The 21516-nt window shown below is 43.2% G+C and overlaps 1 protein-coding gene across 10 annotated transcripts in view; it reads right to left on the reverse strand.

The window, feature by feature from the left end:
* The window catches only part of MYLK (myosin light chain kinase), a 156897-nt gene that overhangs the window by 21906 nt on the left and 113475 nt on the right, over positions 1 to 21516 (reverse strand). For 9 of the 10 annotated variants that reach the window (XR_005780541.1, XR_005780540.1, XR_005780538.1 and 6 more), the window contains 3 exons: positions 6282 to 6332; positions 4429 to 4556; positions 3008 to 3161 (listed from right to left, as the gene is read on the reverse strand). Coding sequence is in view for 5 of the 10 variants with exons in the window: in XM_040440698.1 (XP_040296632.1) it covers positions 3008 to 3161; positions 4429 to 4556; positions 6282 to 6332 (333 nt within the window). In the remaining 5 variants the exon portion in view is untranslated. The remainder of the gene's footprint in view (positions 1 to 3007; positions 3162 to 4428; positions 4557 to 6281; positions 6333 to 21516) is intronic. The other variant, XM_040440697.1, reaches the window with a different exon arrangement.

Genomic DNA, 21516 nt, shown 5'->3' on the forward strand with positions numbered 1-21516 from the left:
GGATGATTAGATTGGAAGTGCTGAGGACAGGGATGATGGGAGTGATACACTGTGTGAGAGATAGGATGATTAGATTGGAAGTGCTGAGGACAGGGATGATGGGAGTGATACACTGTGTGAGATAGGATGATTACATTGGAAGTGCCGAGGACAGGGATGATGGGAGTGATACACTGTGTGAGAGATAGGATGATTAGATTGGAAGTGCCGAGGACAGGGATGATGGGAGTGATACACTGTGTGAGAGATAGGATGATTACATTGGAAGTGCCGAGGACAGGGATGATGGGAGTGATACACTGTGTGAGATAGGATAATTACATTGGAAGTGCAGAGGACAGGGATGATGGGAGTGATACACTGTGTGAGAGCTAGGATGATTATATTGGAGGTGCAGAGGACAGGGATGATGGGAGTGATACACTGTGTGAGAGATAGGATGATTAGATTGGAAGTGCTGAGGACAGGGATGATGGGAGTGATACACTGTGTGAGATAGGATAATTACATTGGAAGTGCAGAGGACAGGGATGATGGGAGTGATACACTGTGTGAGAGCTAGGATGATTAGATTGGAAGTGCTGAGGACAGGGATGATGGGAGTGATACACTGTGTGAGAGCTAGGATGATTATATTGGAGGTGCAGAGGACAGGGATGATGGGAGTGATACACTGTGTGAGAGCTAGGATGATTAGATTGGAAGTGCTGAGGACAGGGATGATGGGAGTGATACACTGTGTGAGATAGGATGATTACATTGGAAGTGCCGAGGACAGGGATGATGGGAGTGATACACTGTGTGAGAGATAGGATGATTAGATTGGAAGTGCCGAGGACAGGGATGATGGGAGTGATACACTGTGTGAGAGATAGGATGATTACATTGGAAGTGCCGAGGACAGGGATGATGGGAGTGATACACTGTGTGAGATAGGATAATTACATTGGAAGTGCAGAGGACAGGGATGATGGGAGTGATACACTGTGTGAGAGCTAGGATGATTATATTGGAGGTGCAGAGGACAGGGATGATGGGAGTGATACACTGTGTGAGAGATAGGATGATTAGATTGGAAGTGCTGAGGACAGGGATGATGGGAGTGATACACTGTGTGAGAGCTAGGATGATTATATTGGAGGTGCAGAGGACAGGGATGATGGGAGTGATACACTGTGTGAGATAGGATAATTACATTGGAAGTGCAGAGGACAGGGATGATGGGAGTGATACACTGTGTGAGAGCTAGGATGATTAGATTGGAAGTGCTGAGGACAGGGATGATGGGAGTGATACACTGTGTGAGAGCTCCTGCGTATGATACATCACAGACCGGTGACTCCAGTTCACCGCAGAATATTCCTCCCTCGACACTGATGACTCCGAGAATAAGGAGTTTTCCCCAGAAAAGTATTTATTGCCCCAAGATCTATTCTTATCCTCTGCTCCCAAAATCTCCATTGAAACCAGCGCTGCAATGGTTAACAGAGAACATACCGCACCAAGTGTTATTGGCCCCAGTAACTCAGGATCACATCCAAAACTTTACAGACCGAGCGTCCCGACGATCTCCGAAAGTATCCCGCAAAATCCCCGGAATAATCAACACAAGAACATATTCAGAAAACCTGGAAGACGATTCAATGAGACAAGAGGCAAAGAAAGCCGACCGGCCCACGAATCCAAAGAGGGCGGTATTATAGTAGTTATATCCTTGTATATATATGAGGCAGTATTATAGTAGTTATATTCTTGTACATAGGAGGCAGTATTATAGTAGTTATATTCTTGTACATAGGAGCAGTATTATAGTAGTTATATTCTTGTACATAGGAGCAGTACTATAGAAGTTATATTCTTGTACATAGGAGCAGTATTATAGTAGTTATATTCTTGTACATAGGATGCAGTATTATAGTAGTTATATTCTTGTACATAGGAGCAGTATTATAGTAGTTATATTCTTGTACATAGGAGCAGTATTATAGTAGTTATATTCCTGTACATAGGAGGCAGTATTATAGCAGTTATATTCTTGTACATAGGGGCAGTATTATAGTAGTTATATTCTTGTGTATAAGGAGCAGTATTATAGTAGTTATATTCTTGTACATAGGAGCAGTATTATAGTAGTTATATTCTTGTACATAGGGGCAGTATTATAGTAGTTATATTCTTGTACATAGGAGCAGTATTATAGTAGTTATATTCTTGTACATAGGAGCAGTATTATAGTAGTTATATTCTTGTACATAGGGGCAGTATTATAGTAGTTATATTCTTGTACATAGGGGCAGTATTATAATGTGTGATCCACGTAAGAAAAGAGATTTGCATTACTTACCCAAAGGCTTTTAAACTTAATTTACAGGATATAATATTGCACAGCCATAGTGAGACAGGTGACTATATGATATGTAACATTTTCTATCATGTTTTATTAATATAATGTTATTGCGCTTCCTGTTCTCTATTAATGACCCGCGGTTTACTTAATTACATAATAACTTATTTTTGGAAACTGCTCCCAACACAAAGTAATGGAGAAATGACTGCGACGCTTCTGAGGTTATAAATAGTAAATATAACAAACTCGACCCCGCGTGCAACTCGTCGGTAATTCCCCCTATATAATGTTACGCTATACGTAAACAGCTGCGACAGGGGCTTCCATATATCATCAAGGGGAAGCCGGGTGATAGATGAGGCAACTGAGGAGTGGGGATATGGTGAAGTCAGAAATTGTGAGATACTTTACTGTAGAATTAGATACTTTGTATCACACTCAGATACACATGTAAAGACAAAGTAGACACACATGCTACACACCAAGAGATAGCATTAGTGGGGTCAGCGCACCGAGAACCCCACAACAAAGGGTCATCGCTTGAAGATTTGTTGCCCTATTTCCCCATAAAGGGACGTGTACATTTCCCACCAGGGGATCTGTATCGTGTATCAGTGAAATACCCAATGAACAGAGGAATAAGATGAAATGTGAACTTACCGAACACAGTCAGGTTGATCTGCGCTTGCCTGGAGCCATATTTGTTTTCCGCAACCAGCGTGTAGCAGCCGCAGTGTTCTTGCCGCGCAGAGGAGATGGTCAGTTTGCAGGTGTCCTCCGTCTTCTCTATCTTAATGAATTCACTCTCTTTTATCTGTTGGAAGAAAGAGAAGAGAATGATGGGGAAATAAAAATAATCCATCCATCCAATCATCCCTCCATGCTGCCAGGAGCATCCCCTGTACTGGCCCAACGCTCAGCATCACTTCATAGGTCACCAATACCTCACTATGTCCCTACTTGCCCCAAATTAACACCTGCAGAAGACCAGGAGTCGGGTCACCTCCAGCAGCAGAACTAAGGGGGTCATTAGGCGCATTTCTGGTGTAGATTGTTCCTTCCTATTAAGACCAACATCCAAAACGCCGGCCCTAATAAATGTGCCCCCAAGTGTCCCACCAAATGTACTGCTAACATGGACGATTTAGTAGGTAATAATTGAAATGGGAAACCTAAAGCCTCCACAAACCGGGTGGGAATCCCTTAGAAGGTGTGCCTCATCAGCCTTCCATCAGGAAAGATTATTTCCGGACCCCAAGTGACTAGGAAGGATAGTCGTACATTTACACAACCATGTATATCCTGCGGTGACTGCTCCACGGCCTCCACTGCCCTGTAACGCTCGGTCCTGACAATCTGGCAGTGTAAATGGGAGTGATCCTATTGTTCATGCAGGCACACCAATTATCACTTCTGGGCAGCGGATCATGTCGTATAAACAGCCATCTCCTGCCAGAAAAAGTGCAGCTGTATGAGGACGAGCAATCACAATAGTAACTGCTGGTCCCCATACTATGGAGGAGATCACTGCGTATCAATGTGTCTCCTCCACCAACGAGCAGCCGACTTTCGGGAAGGAGCGCTTCCTTCCCAACAATCGGCTGATACGATGGAGCGTGTAAACCCGCCCTTAGAGTGAAGAAGCCTTCTCATAAAGGGTAAATGATACGGCCCTTCTGCCATGGATGGGTGGCAGATCATCCCCTCCAGACAGAGATATTCTCTGTACACTTCCTTTAACTGTTCCCTTCTGCCCTGAAACTCTGCATATTCTAGAAAGAAGTAGCAGATAAGGTTCTTGCCTCCACAGTCTCTCCTGTCGGCCTTGGTAGCAGCTGACTGGCATTGTGCACCGTCCACCCAGCAGCTCCTAGTTCTCATCCATCTCTCCCCAGGACTTATGGTCCTGCAGATTATCACACCAGGCTGTACCCAATTTCAAAACCTCTCCCATATTACAACACTGGACACAAGGTTAAGCTCTTTGAGGACTCTTGGGTGGAATTCCTCTGGTCCCAGCACTTACCCTACATTTTAGTCTAGCTTATCCAGTGATGAAACACAAGAAGACGAGCAGTTACCTCCTTCCTGAACTTCATCCACATGCATGAGATCGGCTGCGTCCCTGCAACTTTGCAGAACAGCTCCACAGACTCCCCGGCTTGGACCTTCCTGTCTTCTGGGAATTGAAGGATCTGGGGTGGAGAAGCTGCAGGAAGAGGGACAAAGTAAAATGTCCAAAATGAATGCTTCTTCTGGATCCCTAACTGATTTATATGAGTTTGTCAGATTATTACCGTTTGCTTATGAACAACATACTGTGCGAGAAGCATCTCAAACACATTAGCCTCTTGAGGTCCACAGAAATACAGAGTATTCACCAGGCCTGAATAATAATGCTCGGACCTTATGTATATTGGTCTAGACCTCCTGAAGATACGTCAGGCCCCACGTATATCAGTGAAACACGGAGAGGACACGGCATAATTACTGGTCTAGTCTCACAAACATTGGTCGGCTGTATAGAGGAAAGGCTTCATGAACAATATCCCACATTAACTCATGAATATTGATCAGATCTCATCAATATTCAGCACAGCCTTGTGAATAGTGGTCATTCCACATGAATCATGGCCAGAGGTGATGCATCAGGAATACTGGTGGTTCCTCATGACGGGTGGTCATCAGTGAAGAACAGAAGTCCTCCTTTATTAATAGTGGTCTTCTGATGATGAATAGTGGTCATCCTTTATTAATAGTGGTCTTCCAACATGAATTGTAATCAGTCACCTCTTATGAATGATGGTCATCACTCAAATAGTGGTCATCCTTAGTAAATAGTGGTCTTTTCTTATTAATAGTGGTCATCTCACATAATTAGTCGTCAGGCTTCATGAATAGCGGTCACTCCATAAGTATATTAGTGGTCTCATGTCTAGTGGTCATCCATCATGAATAATGGACATTCTTCATGACTAGTGGTTATTCTTTATCAATAATGGTCATCTGATGATGAATAGTGGTCATCCCTTATTAATAGTGGTCATCCCTTATTAATAGTGGTCATCTGATGATGAATAGTGGTCATCCCTTATTAATAGTGGTCATCCCTTATTAATAGTGGTCATCTGATGATGAATAGTGGTCATCCCTTATTAATAGTGGTCATCCCTTATTAATAGTGGTCATCTGATGATGAATAGTGGTCATCCCTTATTAATAGTGGTCATCTGATGATAAATAGTGGTCATCCCTTATTAATAGTGGTCATCTGATGATAAATAGTGGTCATCCCTTATTAATAGTGGTCATCTGATGATGAATAGTGGTCATCCCTTATTAATAGTGGTCATCTGATGATAAATAGTGGTCATCCCTTATGAATAGTGCTCATCTGATGATGAATAGTCGTCGCCCCTTATGAACATTGGACTTCACGAGAATTGGCTTAGCTTTGAGAATATGACATTTCAGAAGACAGGCCTCATGGATATTAGGTCGGTCCCGAATGGGACATAGTAGAGAAGACCTAATTATCAAATTACCCATAATGCAGTAGTCTGACTTCCTGGCACACAGAATTTTTTTGAGATGTTAGGGACAGGTTACTTTATTATTCTTATTTTTTTGCCACGCCACCGCCTTATGCCACCTTGTTTTCTGTCCGCCTGGTGCAATATACAAGTGGCCTAGAAAATGGGTTCCATCTGAGGAGCCAGCTTGGGGCCCATATACACTGTACAGAGTTCATGTTAGGCTGCACATAAATGAAAGAAGGGACAGACTCAGGATTGTGCGTCGTCATTCCTGCTGAATATGAACATGGCGAGAACTGAACAATGTCGCAGATATGGATGGAATCACGGATGAGGATGGGAGGAAGTAGTACCAAGGAGTAGTCACAGTGTGGAGGATGGGCGCACAATCCCTCTACCTGATTTAAGGAGACTCTTCGGTGCTGCCTTCTTCTTAATGGTGCCTTCATCTGGAAGGAAAGTGGATTATTATAGACCTTATGGACCTCCCAGGGGAAGAAGATACAAGGGAACTTACTATATCCTACAGAGAAGGAAGGATACAGCCAGGCATGGGACGGCCATGAGTCAAGACGTGCAATGGAGGATTGTCCAATCCTGAGAAGCAGCAAAGATCTGCTCCATATTAGACATGAAGAATAATGAGATTAGTAGAGATAAGGCGAAAGCTTGTGTTTCTCATCCAAACACAAGGAACCAAACATGGCCGCCGGATGTCACAGGATCAGAGGTGGCATCACAAGGCGATGATGTCATCACCGGTTACAATAGGAGGACATCACACATGCAGTTAGAAGAAGAAGCGTTGTAGAAGATCCTGCTCATCATGTTACATCAGAGTTTATTAGAAAGTAGTGAGAACATGACACCAGAGATGAGGATGATGAAGATGAGGCTCGGAAGTCTGGAAGCAGATCCGCTACACGTTAGAGGGTGAAATACAACATAAATAATAACCAAAGTAACAGCATCCCCATAAACCTGTAGATGAATAGTGACAGATGGAAAAAGTAAAAATAAAAAAAATAAAAAGTTACATGAAAAAAGGGAACTTCTTCAGCTTCGTCCTACGCCGTAAATGATGAAGCGGTGATTTGTGCTCCGTGAGTTTACTTGGTCGCATTCATGGAGCAATCACAGCGTCCGCACTGAGTGACGCTGCACAAACCGGACGGTATCAGCGGATTCACGAAATGAATGCCAGTAATTTCCCGCTGAAGCGATTCCTGATGAACGTGTGATACAAGCGCAGAGCAGAACCATTTCCATCCAAGGATTATATGGCGGCACGGGGCTCAGCCTTAGGGTGCAGGGGTCCGTGTACCTGGGGTCTGCAGGTCCTCCCCGTGTTCTCACCCTGAAAAACTCCGGGTAGGTTAACAGACTCCCAATGAAATAGGTCCTTGTGTGTGTTTGAAACCGAGAAATTAGATTGCCAGCTCTTGGGGACAGAGCACAGTCTGTACCGTGCTGTGGAATTTGCTGGTGCTACATAAAGAACTGAAAGTGTATGATGGAAGAAGAGCCGTAATGACTCCACATCAAGAGGTTCTTCTCATTGGGACTGAATTACTGAAAGTTTGGCTAAAAACATGACATTAACCCCTGAAGAAAGAGCAACTTCATGGGACCGAGCGGCGTCTCCTCCCCCGCATGCATCCTAATATGTACGGCGACTTCCTGGCATTACACCCTATAGCTCGCTGTCCTTCGCGGCTTCAGGTTCGGGTCCGCTTCCATAAAAGGACGGCCCGTCACCCACTCAAGAAAATGCTTCCCAGCAACTCGGTGGGGAGGACCCGCAAAATATTCCCACTGAGATATTTCTGGAGGAGACTCCGCACTTTCCAGGACATAATGCCATATTTAGGCGATCAAATAAAACGAAACATCAGCTCCGATGGTTCAGCAGCTTTAACCGGTCATGTAATGTCACTTGTGGAATTTTATAATAAAACTGATGTTGAATCAAGACAAACAGGACGTTCCATCTAAAAGAAGGGGAAAGTACAGGGGTTCATAGATCACAAAACAAAGAGGAAGGACCCCCCCCCCCCCCCCCCCCGAATACAGAAGGTTCTTCTCTCAATCAGATGCTATTGTGGGGGCTGACAGCCGTGACCCTAAAATAACCCTTCTGTCCACAGTGATACAATGTATTCAGAAAGTCTTCACACCCTCTCACTCTCCTACCATTTTATCTCGCTCTTTGCCCTATAAGTGATAACAGAAGGTGAGAAATCTTTACTAATTTAATGAGAAGGAAAAACTAACATCTCACATGGACATAAGTCTTCAGCCCCTCGGGACATAAGTCTTCAGCCCCTCGGGACATAAGTCTTCAGCCCCTTTACTCGGGACATAAGTCTTCGGCCCCTTTACTCGGGACATAAGTCTTCAGCCCCTTTACTCAGGACATAAGTCTTCAGCCCCTCGGGACATAAGTATTCAGCCCCTTTACTCGGGACATAAGTCTTCAGCCCCTCGGGACATAAGTCTTCAGCCCCTCGGGACATAAGTCTTCAGCCCCTCGGGACATAAGTCTTCAGCCCCTTTACTCGGGACATAAGTCTTCGGCCCCTTTACTCGGGACATAAGTCTTCAGCCCCTTTACTCAGGACATAAGTCTTCAGCCCCTTTACTCGGGACATAAGTCTTCGGCCCCTTTACTCGGGACATAAATCTTCAGCCCCTTTACTCGGGACATAAGTCTTCGGCCCCTTTACTCGGGACATAAGTCTTCGGCCCCTTTACTCGGGACATAAGTCTTCGGCCCCTTTACTCGGGACATAAGTCTTCGGCCCCTTTACTCGGGACATAAGTCTTCGGCCCCTTTACTCGGGACATAAGTCTTCGGCCCCTTTACTCGGGACATAAGTCTTCGGCCCCATTACTCAGGACATAAGTCTTCTGCCCCTTTACTCGGGACATAAGTCTTTAGCCCCTTTACTCGGGACATAAGTCTTCGGCCCCTTTACTCAGGACATAAGTCTTCTGCCCATTTACTCGGGACATAAGTCTTTAGCCCCTTTACTCAGGACATAAGTCTTCGGCCCCTTTACCCAGTACATAAAAGTCTTCAGCCCCTTTACTTCTTCCATATAAGAATTATGGAGGCCGCTGTGCTCCTGGGAACTCTCAGTGCAGCAGAAATGTCTCTGCCCCCTTCTCCAGATCTGAGCCTCCACAAAATCCTGTCTCTGAGCTCTACAGGCAGTTCTCTCCTCCTCGTGGCTTGGTTTTGGCTCTGATGCATCGTCAGCTGTGAGATCTTCTATAGACAGGGCTGTGTCCTTCCACATCATCTCCAATCAGCTGAATTTACCACAGGTGACTCCAATCAAGGTGTAGAACGTCTCAGAGATGATCCAGAGAAATGCGAGGAACCAGAGATAAATGTCAAGTGTCACAGCAAAGGGGCTGAAGACTTTTATCCATGTGAAAGGGGCTGAAGACTTATGTCCATGTGAAAGGGGCTGAAGACTTATATCCATGTGAAATTCTAGCTTTTCCATAAAACATAAAAAAAAATAAAAATTTTTTTTATATATATATATATATATATATAATAGTTTATACACCCCAATATGGCATTTCTCATTATGGGGTAGGGTACTGAGTGCAGGTTGACGGGAAAACTGGAATTTCTTTTATATTTTAGCACAAGGAGCAACATAACAAAATGTGTAAGAAAGTGAAAGGGTCTGAAGATTTTTACGAATGCATTGTAATATATTTACCTAAAGCCTCTGCCTATAGAGACAATGATTCATCTCCAGACCGTGTGTTACCAACGATGTTCTCATGACGGTCACCGTGCCCATGTTATGTCATCTGAGTCACCAAGATCCCTCGGCACCAGTTTTATACATCTATGGATGCTGCTTCAGATTTCACTCCGTCTGATTGTAAATTCATAATGAAAGTTCCCCTCGGGGGATCATTGACAAGTCAGAGACAGAAGACAGATCCCGGAAAATCACAGCCACATCATGCTGCATAAAAATTATCTCCGACCAAAAGGCTGCACTGTTCACATCACTACACAAACAAGAGAAAGGCGAGGAAAACCACAACCAGCGCTGAAACTACAACCGGGGGTGAGACGGGCCAATGATACCTCCAGAGCGTGAGAAACAAGAGACAGGGAAGAAAACAAAGAGAAAACCAGATACGGAGGAGAAAAAAAACACTGACTGAGAAATAATCTCCAGATCATATGGTGAAGATCGTACCCAAAATGTGTTCCAAAAATTCTCTATATCATAACTAAATAGTACAAAATACTGTGTCCTACATTCAATAATATAACTACTATAATACTGCCTCCTATGTACAAGAATATAACTACTATAATACTGCCCCCTATGTACAAGAATATAACTACTATAATACTGCTACTATGTACAAGAATATAACTACTATAATACTGCTCCTATGTACAGGAATATAACTACTATAATACTGCTCCTATGTACAAGAATATAACTACTATAATACTGCCTCCTATGTACAAGAATATAACTACTATAATACTGCTCCTATGTACAAGAATATAACTACTATAATACTGCCTCCTATGTACAAGAATATAACTACTATAATACTGCCTCCTATGTACAAGAATATAACTACTATAATACTGCTCCTATGTACAAGAATATAACTGCTATAATACTGCTCCTATGTACAAGAATATAACTACTATAATACTGCCCCCTATATACAAGAATATAACTACTATAATACTGCCTCCTATGTACAAGAATATAACTACTATAATACTGCCCCCTATATACAAGAATATAACTACTATAATACTGCCTCCTATGTACAAGAATATAACTACTATAATACTGCTCCTATGTACAAGAATATAACTACTATAATACTGCCTCCTATGTACAAGAATATAACTACTATAATACTGCTCCTATGTACAAGAATATAACTACTATAATACTGCTCCTATGTACAAGAATATAACTACTATAATACTGCTCCTATGTACAAGAATATAACTACTATAATACTGCTCCTATGTACAAGAATATAACTACTATAATACTGCTCCTATGTACAGGAATATAACTAGTATAATACTGCTCATATGTACAAGAATATAACTACTATAATACTGCCTCCTATGTACAAGAATATAACTACTATAATACTGCCTCCTATGTACAAGAATATAACTACTATAATACTGCTCCTATGTACAAGAATATAACTACTATAATACTGCCCCCTATGTACAAGAATATAACTACTATAATACTGCTCCTATGTACAAGAATATAACTACTATAATACTGCTCCTATGTACAAGAATATAACTACTATAATACTGCTCCTATGTACAAGAATATAACTGCTATAATACTGCTCCTATGTACAAGAATATAACTACTATAATACTGCCCCCTATATACAAGAATATAACTACTATAATACTGCCTCCTATGTACAAGAATATAACTACTATAATACTGCCCCCTATATACAAGAATATAACTACTATAATACTGCCTCCTATGTACAAGAATATAACTACTATAATACTGCTCCTATGTACAAGAATATAACTACTATAATACTGCCTCCTATGTACAAGAATATAACTACTATAATACTGCTCCTATGTACAAGAATATAACTACTATAATACTGCTCCTATGTACAAGAATATAACTACTATAATACTGCTCCTATGTACAAGAATATAACTACTATAATACTGCTCCCTATATACAAGAATATAACTACTATAATACTGCCTCCTATGTACAAGAATATAACTACTATAATACTGCTCCTATGTACAAGAATATAACTACTATAATACTGCTCCTATGTACAAGAATATAACTACTATAATACTGCTCCTATGTACAAGAATATAACTACTATAATACTGCTCCTATGTACAAGAATATAACTGCTATAATACTGCTCCTATGTACAAGTATATAACTGCTATAATACTGCTCCTATGTACAAGTATATAACTACTATAATACTGCTTCTATGTACAGGAATATAACTACTATAATACTGCTCCTATGTACAAGAATATAACTGCTATAATACTGCTCCTATGTACAAGAATATAACTACTATAATACTGCTCCTATATACAAGAATATAACTACTATAATACTGCCTCCTATATACAAGAATATAACTACTATAATACTGCCTCCTATGTACAAGAATATAACTACTATAATACTGCTCCTATGTACAAGACTATAACTACTATAATACTGCTCCTATGTACAAGAATATAACTACTATAATACTGCTCCTATGTACAAGAATATAACTACTATAATACTGCTCCTATGTACAAGAATATAACTACTATAATACTGCTTCTATGTACAAGAATATAACTACTATAATACTGCTCCTATGTACAAGGATATAACTACTATAATACTGCCTTCTATGTACAAGAATATAACTACTATAATACTGCTCCTATGTACAAGAATATAACTACTATAATACTGCTCCTATGTACAAGAATATAACTACTATAATACTGCCCCTATGTACAAGAATATAACTACTATAATGCTGCCTCCTGTGTACAAGAATATAACTACTATAATACTGCTCCTATGTACAAAAATATAACGACTATAATACTGCTCCTATGTACAAGAATATAACTACTATAATACTGCCTCCTATGTACAGGAATATAACTACTATAATACTGCCTCCCGTGTACAAGAATATTACTACTATAATACTGCTCCTATGTACAAGAATATAACTCCTACAATAATATAACTACTATAATACTGCCCCTATGTGCAAGAATATAACTACTATAATACTGGTCCTGTGTACAAGAATATAACTACTATAATACTGCTCCTATGTACAAGAATATAACTACTATAATACTGCTCCTATGTACAAGAATATAACTCCTACAATAATATAACTACTATAATACTGCCTCCTATGTGCAATAATATAACTACTATAATACTGGTCCTGTGTACAAGAATATAACTACTATAATATGGCCTCCTATATACAAGAATATAACTACTATAATACTGCTCCTATGTACAAGAATATAACTACTATAATACTGCTCCTATGTACAAGAATATAACTACTATAATACTGCCTCCTATGTACAAGAATATAACTACATAGGAGCAGTATTATAGTAGTTATATTCTTGTACATAGGAGGCAGTATTATAGTAGTTATATTCTTGTACATAGGAGCAGTATTATAGTAGTTATATTCTTGTACATAGGAGCAGTATTATAGTAGTTATATTCTTGTACATAGGAGCAGTATTATAGTAGTTATATTCTTGTACATAGGAGCAGTATTATAGTAGATATATTCCTGTACATAGGAGCAGTATTATAGTAGTTATATTCCTGTACATAGGAGGCAGTATTATAGTAGTTATATTCTTGTACATAGGAGCAGTATTATAGTAGTTATATTCTTGTACATAGGAGCAGTATTATAGTAGTTATATTCTTGTACATAGGAGCAGTATTATAGTAGTATATATTCTTGTACATAGGAGCAGTATTATAGTAGATATATTCCTGTACATAGGAGCAGTATTATAGTAGTTATATTCCTGTACATAGGAGGCAGTATTATAGTAGTTATATTCTTGTACATAGGAGCAGTATTATAGTAGTTATATTCTTGTACATAGGAGCAGTATTATAGTAGTTATATCCCTGTATATAGGAGGCCATATTATAGTAGTTATATTCTTGTACACAGGACCAGTATTATAGTAGTTATATTATTGCACATAGGAGGCAGTATTATAGTAGTTATATTATTGTAGGAGTTATATTCTTGTACATAGGAGCAGTATTATAGTAGTTATATTCTTGTACATAGGAGCAGCATTATAGTAGTTATATTCTTGTACATAGGAGGCAGTATTATAGTAGTTATATTCTTGTACATAGGAGGCAGTATTATAGTAGTTATATTCTTGTACATGGGAGGCAGTATTATAGTAGTTATATTATTGTAGGAGTTATATTCTTGTACATAGGAGCAGTATTATAGGAGTTATATTCTTGTACATAGGAGCAGTATTCTAGTAGTTATATTCTTGTACATAGGAGCAGTATTATAGTAGTTATATTCTTGAACATAGGAGGCAGTATTATAGTAGTTATATTCTTGTACATAGGAGCAGTATTATAGTAGTATATTCTTGTACATAGGAGGCAGTATTATAGGAGTTATATTCTTGTACAGATCCTTCTATTTCTTCATGTAATCCCAGGGTACCTCCTGTTATAAAACGTAGCCTTTAATGTTTTATACGTATAAAATAACAAACTCCCACAAAAAACAACACACAGAAAGAAAAAGAAAAGAAAAACGACGCGGCCATTCTGTTTTTTAGGCAGGGACCACGCAGTATAGGGTCATATTTAGGGACAGGCCTAAACCAAGAAGCGACCCCCCTGCCTATATCACGGTCTCCTCAAGCACTCTGGAGAGTACCAGGAACATTTCCTCAGAGCATACAAAGTGCATATCCACTCATGCCGCGTCGTTTTTCTTTTCTTTTTCTTTCTGTGTGTTGTTTTTTGTGGGAGTTTGTTATTTTATACGTATAAAACATTAAAGGCTACGTTTTATAACAGGAGGTACCTGTGACTGAATAATATATACATACCTCCCGAGTTTATTCTCCCTCTGACGTGATTTCATGTGATCCCAGACAGACTGGGTGATGTTGAGATCAGGGCTCTGTGGGGACGAAATTATCATTTCCAGGACCCCTTGTTCTTCACAAGGCTGACATTGCCTGGATTTTGGGGGTTGTTGTCTTGCCGCAGAATACATTTGGAGTCAATCAGACGTCTCCCTGAGGGTGCTGCATGATGGATAAGGATCTGCCTGTGCTTCTCAGTATTAAGGACGCCATTAATCCTGATTAAATCTCCAATTCCATTTGCTAAAATTAAGCCCCAAAAAAGCAAGGACCTTCTAACAACTTCACTGCTGCCTGCAGACACTCATCATTGTACTGCTCTCCTCCATCTCCACTGCTGCCTGCAGACACTCATCATTGTACTGCTCTCCTCCATCTCCACTGCTGCCTGCAGACATTCATCATTGTACTGCTCTCCTCCATCTTCACTGCTGCCTGCAGACACTCATCATTGTACTGCTCTCCTCCATCTACACTGCTGCCTGCAGACATTCATCATTGTACTGCTCTCCTCCATCTCCACTGCTGCCTGCAGACATTCATCATTGTACTGCTCTCCTCCATCTCCACTGCTGCCTGCAGACACTCATCATTGTACTGCTCTCCTCCATCTCCACTGCTGCCTGCAGACACTCATCATTGTACTGCTCTCCTCCATCTCCACTGCTGCCTGCAGACACTCATCATTGTACTGCTCTCCTCCATCTCCACTGCTGCCTGCAGACACTCATCATTGTACTGCTCTCCTCCATCTCCACTGCTGCCTGCAGACACTCATCATTGTACTGCTCTCCTCCATCTACACTGCTGCCTGCAGACACTCATCATTGTACTGCTCTCCTCCATCTCCACTGCTGCCTGCAGACATTCATCATTGTACTGCTCTCCTCCATCTCCACTGCTGCCTGCAGACACTCATCATTGTACCGCTCTCCTCCATCTCCACTGCTGCCTGCAGACATTCATCATTGTACCGCTCTCCTCCATCTCCACTGCTGACTTCAGACACTCAACATTGTACTGCTCTCCTCCATCTCCACTGCTGCCTGCAGACATTCATCATTGTACTGCTCTCCTCCATCTCCACTGCTGCCTGCAGACACTCATCATTGTACTGCTCTCCTCCATCTCCACTGCTGCCTGCAGACATTCATCATTGTACTGCTCTCCTCCATCTCCACTGCTGCCTGCAGACACTCATCATTGTACTGCTCTCCTCCATCTCCACTGCTGCCTGCAGACACTCATCATTGTACTGCTCTCCTCCATCTACACTGCTGCCTGCAGACATTCATCATTGTACTGCTCTCCTCCATCTCCACTGCTGCCTGCAGACACTCATCATTGTACTGCTCTCCTCCATCTCCACTGCTGCCTGCAGACACTCATCATTGTACTGCTCTCCTCCATCTCCACTGCTGCCTGCAGACACTCATCATTGTACCGCTCTCCTCCATCTCCACTGCTGCCTGCAGACACTCATCATTGTACTGCTCTCCTCCATCTCCACTGCTGCCTGCAGACACTCATCATTGTACTGCTCTCCTCCATCTCCACTGCTGCCTGCAGACACTCATCATTGTACTGCTCTCCTCCATCTTCACTGCTGCCTGCAGACACTCATCATTGTACTGCTCTCCTCCATCTCCACTGCTGCCTGCAGACACTCATCATTGTACTGCTCTCCTCCATCTCCACTGCTGCCTGCAGACATTCATCATTGTACTGCTCTCCTCCATCTACACTGCTGCCTGCAGACATTCATCATTGTACCGCTCTCCTCCATCTCCACTGCTGCCTGCAGACACTCATCATTGTACTGCTCTCCTCCATCTCCACTGCTGCCTGCAGACACTCATCATTGTACTGCTCTCCTCCATCTACACTGCTGCCTGCAGACATTCATCATTGTACTGCTCTCCTCCATCTCCACTGCTGCCTGCAGACACTCATCATTGTACTGCTCTCCTCCATCTCCACTGCTGCCTGCAGACACTCATCATTGTACTGCTCTCCTCCATCTCCACTGCTGCCTGCAGACATTCATCATTGTACTGCTCTCCTCCATCTCCACTGCTGCCTGCAGACACTCATCATTGTACTGCTCTCCTCCATCTCCACTGCTGCCTGCAGACACTCATCATTGTACTGCTCTCCTCCATCTCCACTGCTGCCTGCAGACACTCATCATTGTACTGCTCTCCTCCATCTCCACTGCTGCCTGCAGACACTCATCATTGTACTGCTCTCCTCCATCTCCACTGCTGCCTGCAGACACTCATCATTGTACTGCTCTCCTCCATCTCCACTGCTGCCTGCAGACACTCATCATTGTACTGCTCTCCTCCATCTCCACTGCTGCCTGCAGACACTCATCATTGTACTGCTCTCCTCCATCTCCACTGCTGCCTGCAGACACTCATCATTGTACTGCTCTCCTCCATCTTCACTGCTGCCTGCAGACACTCATCATTGTACTGCTCTCCTCCATCTACACTGCTGCCTGCAGACACTCATCATTGTACTGCTCTCCTCCATCTCCACTGCTGCCTGCAGACACTCATCATTGTACTGCTCTCCTCCATCTCCACTGCTGCCTGCAGACACTCATCATTGTACTGCTCTCCTCCATCTCCACTGCTGCCTGCAGACACTCATCATTGTACTGCTCTCCTCCATCTCCACTGCTGCCTGCAGACACTCATCATTGTACTGCTCTCCTCCATCTTCACTGCTGCCTGCAGACACTCGACATTGTACTGCTCTCCTCCATCTACACTGCTGCCTGCAGACATTCATCATTGTACCGCTCTCCTCCATCTCCACTGCTGCCTGCAGACACTCATCATTGTACTGCTCTCCTCCATCTACACTGCTGCCTGCAGACACTCATCATTGTACTGCTCTCCTCCATCTCCACTGCTGCCTGCAGACACTCATCATTGTACTGCTCTCCTCCATCTCCACTGCTGCCTGCAGACACTCATCATTGTACCGCTCTCCTCCATCTCCACTGCTGCCTGCAGACATTCATCATTGTACCGCTCTCCTCCATCTCCACTGCTGACTTCAGACACTCAACATTGTACTGCTCTCCTCCATCTCCACTGCTGCCTGCAGACATTCATCATTGTACCGCTCTCCTCCATCTCCACTGCTGACTTCAGACACTCATCATTGTACTGCTCTCCCCCATCTTCACTGCTGCCTGCAGACACTCATCATTGTACTGCTCTCCTCCATCTACACTGCTGCCTGCAGACATTCATCATTGTACCGCTCTCCTCCATCTCCACTGCTGCCTGCAGACACTCATCATTGTACTGCTCTCCTCCATCTTCACTGCTGCCTGCAGACACTCATCATTGTACTGCTCTCCTCCATCTACACTGCTGCCTGCAGACACTCATCATTGTACTGCTCTCCTCCATCTACACTGCTGCCTGCAGACACTCATCATTGTACTGCTCTCCTCCATCTACACTGCTGCCTGCAGACACTTATCATTGTACTGCTCTCCTCCATCTTCACTGCTGCCTGCAGACACTCGACATTGTACTGCTCTCCTCCATCTACACTGCTGCCTGCAGACATTCATCATTGTACCGCTCTCCTCCATCTCCACTGCTGCCTGCAGACACTCATCATTGTACTGCTCTCCTCCATCTACACTGCTGCCTGCAGACACTCATCATTGTACTGCTCTCCTCCATCTACACTGCTGCCTGCAGACACTCATCATTGTACTGCTCTCCTCCATCTACACTGCTGCCTGCAGACACTTATCATTGTACTGCTCTCCTCCATCTACACTGCTGCCTGCAGACACTCATCATTGTACTGCTCTCCTCCATCTTCACTGCTGCCTGCAGACACTCGACATTGTACTGCTCTCCTCCATCTACACTGCTGCCTGAAGACATTCATCATTGTACTGCTCTCCTCCATCTACACTGCTGCCTGCAGACACTCATCATTGTACCGCTCTCCTCCATCTCCACTGCTGCCTGCAGACACTCATCATTGTACTGCTCTCCTCCATCTACACTGCTGCCTGCAGACATTCATCATTGTACCGCTCTCCTCCATCTCCACTGCTGCCTGCAGACACTCATCATTGTACTGCTCTCCTTTATCTCCACTGCTGCCTGCAGACACTCGACATTGTACTGCTCTCCTCCATCTTCACTGCTGCCTGCAGACACTCATCATTGTACCGCTCTCCTCCATCTACACTGCTGCCTGCAGACATTCATCATTGTACTGCTCTCCTCCATCTACACTGCTGCCTGCAGACATTCATCATTGTACTGCTCTCCTCCATCTCCACTGCTGCCTGCAGACACTCGACATTGTACTGCTCTCCTCCATCTATACTGCTGCCTGCAGACACTCATCATTGTACTGCTCTCCACCAACCTCACTGCCGCCTGCAGACATTCATAATAATGATGCCAATTCTTCCATGGGGACCACTTCTGGACAGACTTCTGTTACCAGTAGACGGGTTCACCTGGTTTCTGGAAGTTCTGACCTGATGGCACTGCTGAAAGTTTTCTTAGCTGTCCCCTGCATCTATAGTCCTTAATGTTGCCTGTTACTTTTTGCTTTGCTCTTCAGAAGAGCTTTAACTGAAGTCTTTGCCCGGTAGAGACCTTGCTGATGCAGTATAACTGCCTTGTGTCTCGCTATTGTGCTCCGTCTCGCTATTGTGTATGACCAGTGACATGAAACGCTCTTCCACAACCTCGCCTTTGTAGCAGAGTTTGGCTGTTTCCTCCTCCTGTCGCCCGCACAGCTTTATCCATTTCAGTTAATGACTGATTTTCAATCTACATATGAAAATGATGATCGTTTTCACCTGCCTGGTATAATTGGTTAATCATACACCTGACCATAATCCTGTGTGCACATGTACCTAGAAGAACTGATTCCATATATATGTACCCAGAACTGATGGTGAAGGCAGAGGGCGGTCACCGCAAACACTGATTGGATTGAGGGCTGTTTCACATGAGCGGATCCGGTGCGTGTCCTCCGCAGCGTGAAAGAGAGCCAAGCCCTGGCCCGGACAGCAGAGACACGGAGTGTTTCCATGATTGATAACGCTCCGCGCCTCTCTGTGATCTTTTTACTACAAAATCACAGTGAGATAAAGTTGTCACCATGATTTTGTAGTAAAAAGATCACAGAGAGGCCCGTAGTAATATCAATCATGTCCATGCTCCGTGTCTCTGCTGTCCGGAGCGGGGCTTGGCTCTCTTTCACGCAGTGGATTCCACGCACCGGATCCGCTCATGTGAAAGAGCCCTTACATTTCTCTGTTCTTCATTCACTATTAACACTTCTATGTTTGAACACATTCTTACTCTACAGCAGGTTTTCCATGCCTGCCTACAACTTTTGCACAGCACTGTAAACGGAAAATATATATTTGAAGTTTTTATTCTCTATTTTTTTTCCTATTGTTTTGTATTTATTATTCCATTTATATCTCAAAAAGATCAAGAAAAATCCAAGAACTTGATAATAAAGAACTGAAAATAAGACGCTTTAGTGGAATTTCTCCGGCGCTCTGGCTGCGCAGGGTGGCGGTATTATGCGGGTATTTGCTCTGCTCAGGCTCTCGTGCTGCCATTACATACACAGTTGTCACCAGCAGAACAGTCTGGCTGCACACTGTGCTCTCCCTGGTAAGACGCTCGCCCCGCACACTTCGCAACGTTCTGTTTATACAGAAGTAGATTCCATTTTGCCAGGAAAAAAACAAAAACAAAAAAACAGAACGATCTGTGCAATCATCTGTGAGGCACAGAGGACAAGTGTTTAGAGGAGCCGCCGGCACAGGATATGATACAGTCAGAAGCTGACGGCTCTGTGCACCGTGTAGTTACATTCAAGTGCATGGGAGCTGAGCTGCAGTACCCAGCACGGCCACTACATAGTGGACAGCACTGTCTGCATCCAGCTCTGTCCTCTGCCCGCTAGAACAGCTGACCAGCGGAGGTGCCAAGCGTCAGACCCCACCGATCTGATATTGGTGCCCTATACTAAGTATAGGTCATCGATATCTAGAGCCTGGACAACCCCTTTAACAACCCCTTTAACGCTATATACAAACAGGCATATAAGATTTTCAGTCTGCAAAAAAGGTACTAGGAAAAACGGATAACTACTGTTTGTGTTCCATTTCTTCTCATCTGCAAATACGGAATAGGACCTGCAGATGTGTGCATGACCTCACAGAAATGAATGCCGCAGTCGTGAAGAAAGTCGTGTGCATGAGGCCTAAGGATTTCATGGAAATAAGATCTAGAAAAGAAACAAAAGATCTTCTGTTTACAGAAATGGAAATGACTACGGTATATAGAAGAGTGCATCATGATATGGCAGAACCAGAGGAGCCAAGCGGGGCTCAGGGTACATATGTGACCCTCAGGTTCTCTGTAGTGCACCTGTAAGCCGTGTAACGGGGCGGGCTCCCCAGGATACAGCGAAGTCACGAACGAGGAAAAGAACCCCAACACCAGCTTTTGCCAAAACAGAATTTTACTTAAACGTGGTAATGAACACAACCACAAATGCTGGGAACACACAAAAAAATGTACATACACCCGGCCCGAAGGCTGAGACCCTTGTGCTGCACAGCGCGGCACCCTCCGATGGATGCAGGAGAAAAGCGTGGTCATTTACCTACTGGCGGGCACAACTAAACTGCCACACCTTACCTGTTCTTAGCACAACAGCTTACAATCTAACAATGCTCTACAGTATCCCCCCTCCCATAACTGGTCTTGTAACACGTTCCTGAGTATTCCTTCTGATCAAAACACCAGCCTGGCTTGGGTTTGTGGAGAAGTTTATCAGTTCTCCGGTGTGAAATGTCCCTTTAA

This window comes from Bufo bufo, chromosome 7 (assembly GCF_905171765.1).
Source record: "Bufo bufo chromosome 7, aBufBuf1.1, whole genome shotgun sequence".
In the NCBI taxonomy this organism is placed as follows: domain Eukaryota; kingdom Metazoa; phylum Chordata; class Amphibia; order Anura; family Bufonidae; genus Bufo; species Bufo bufo.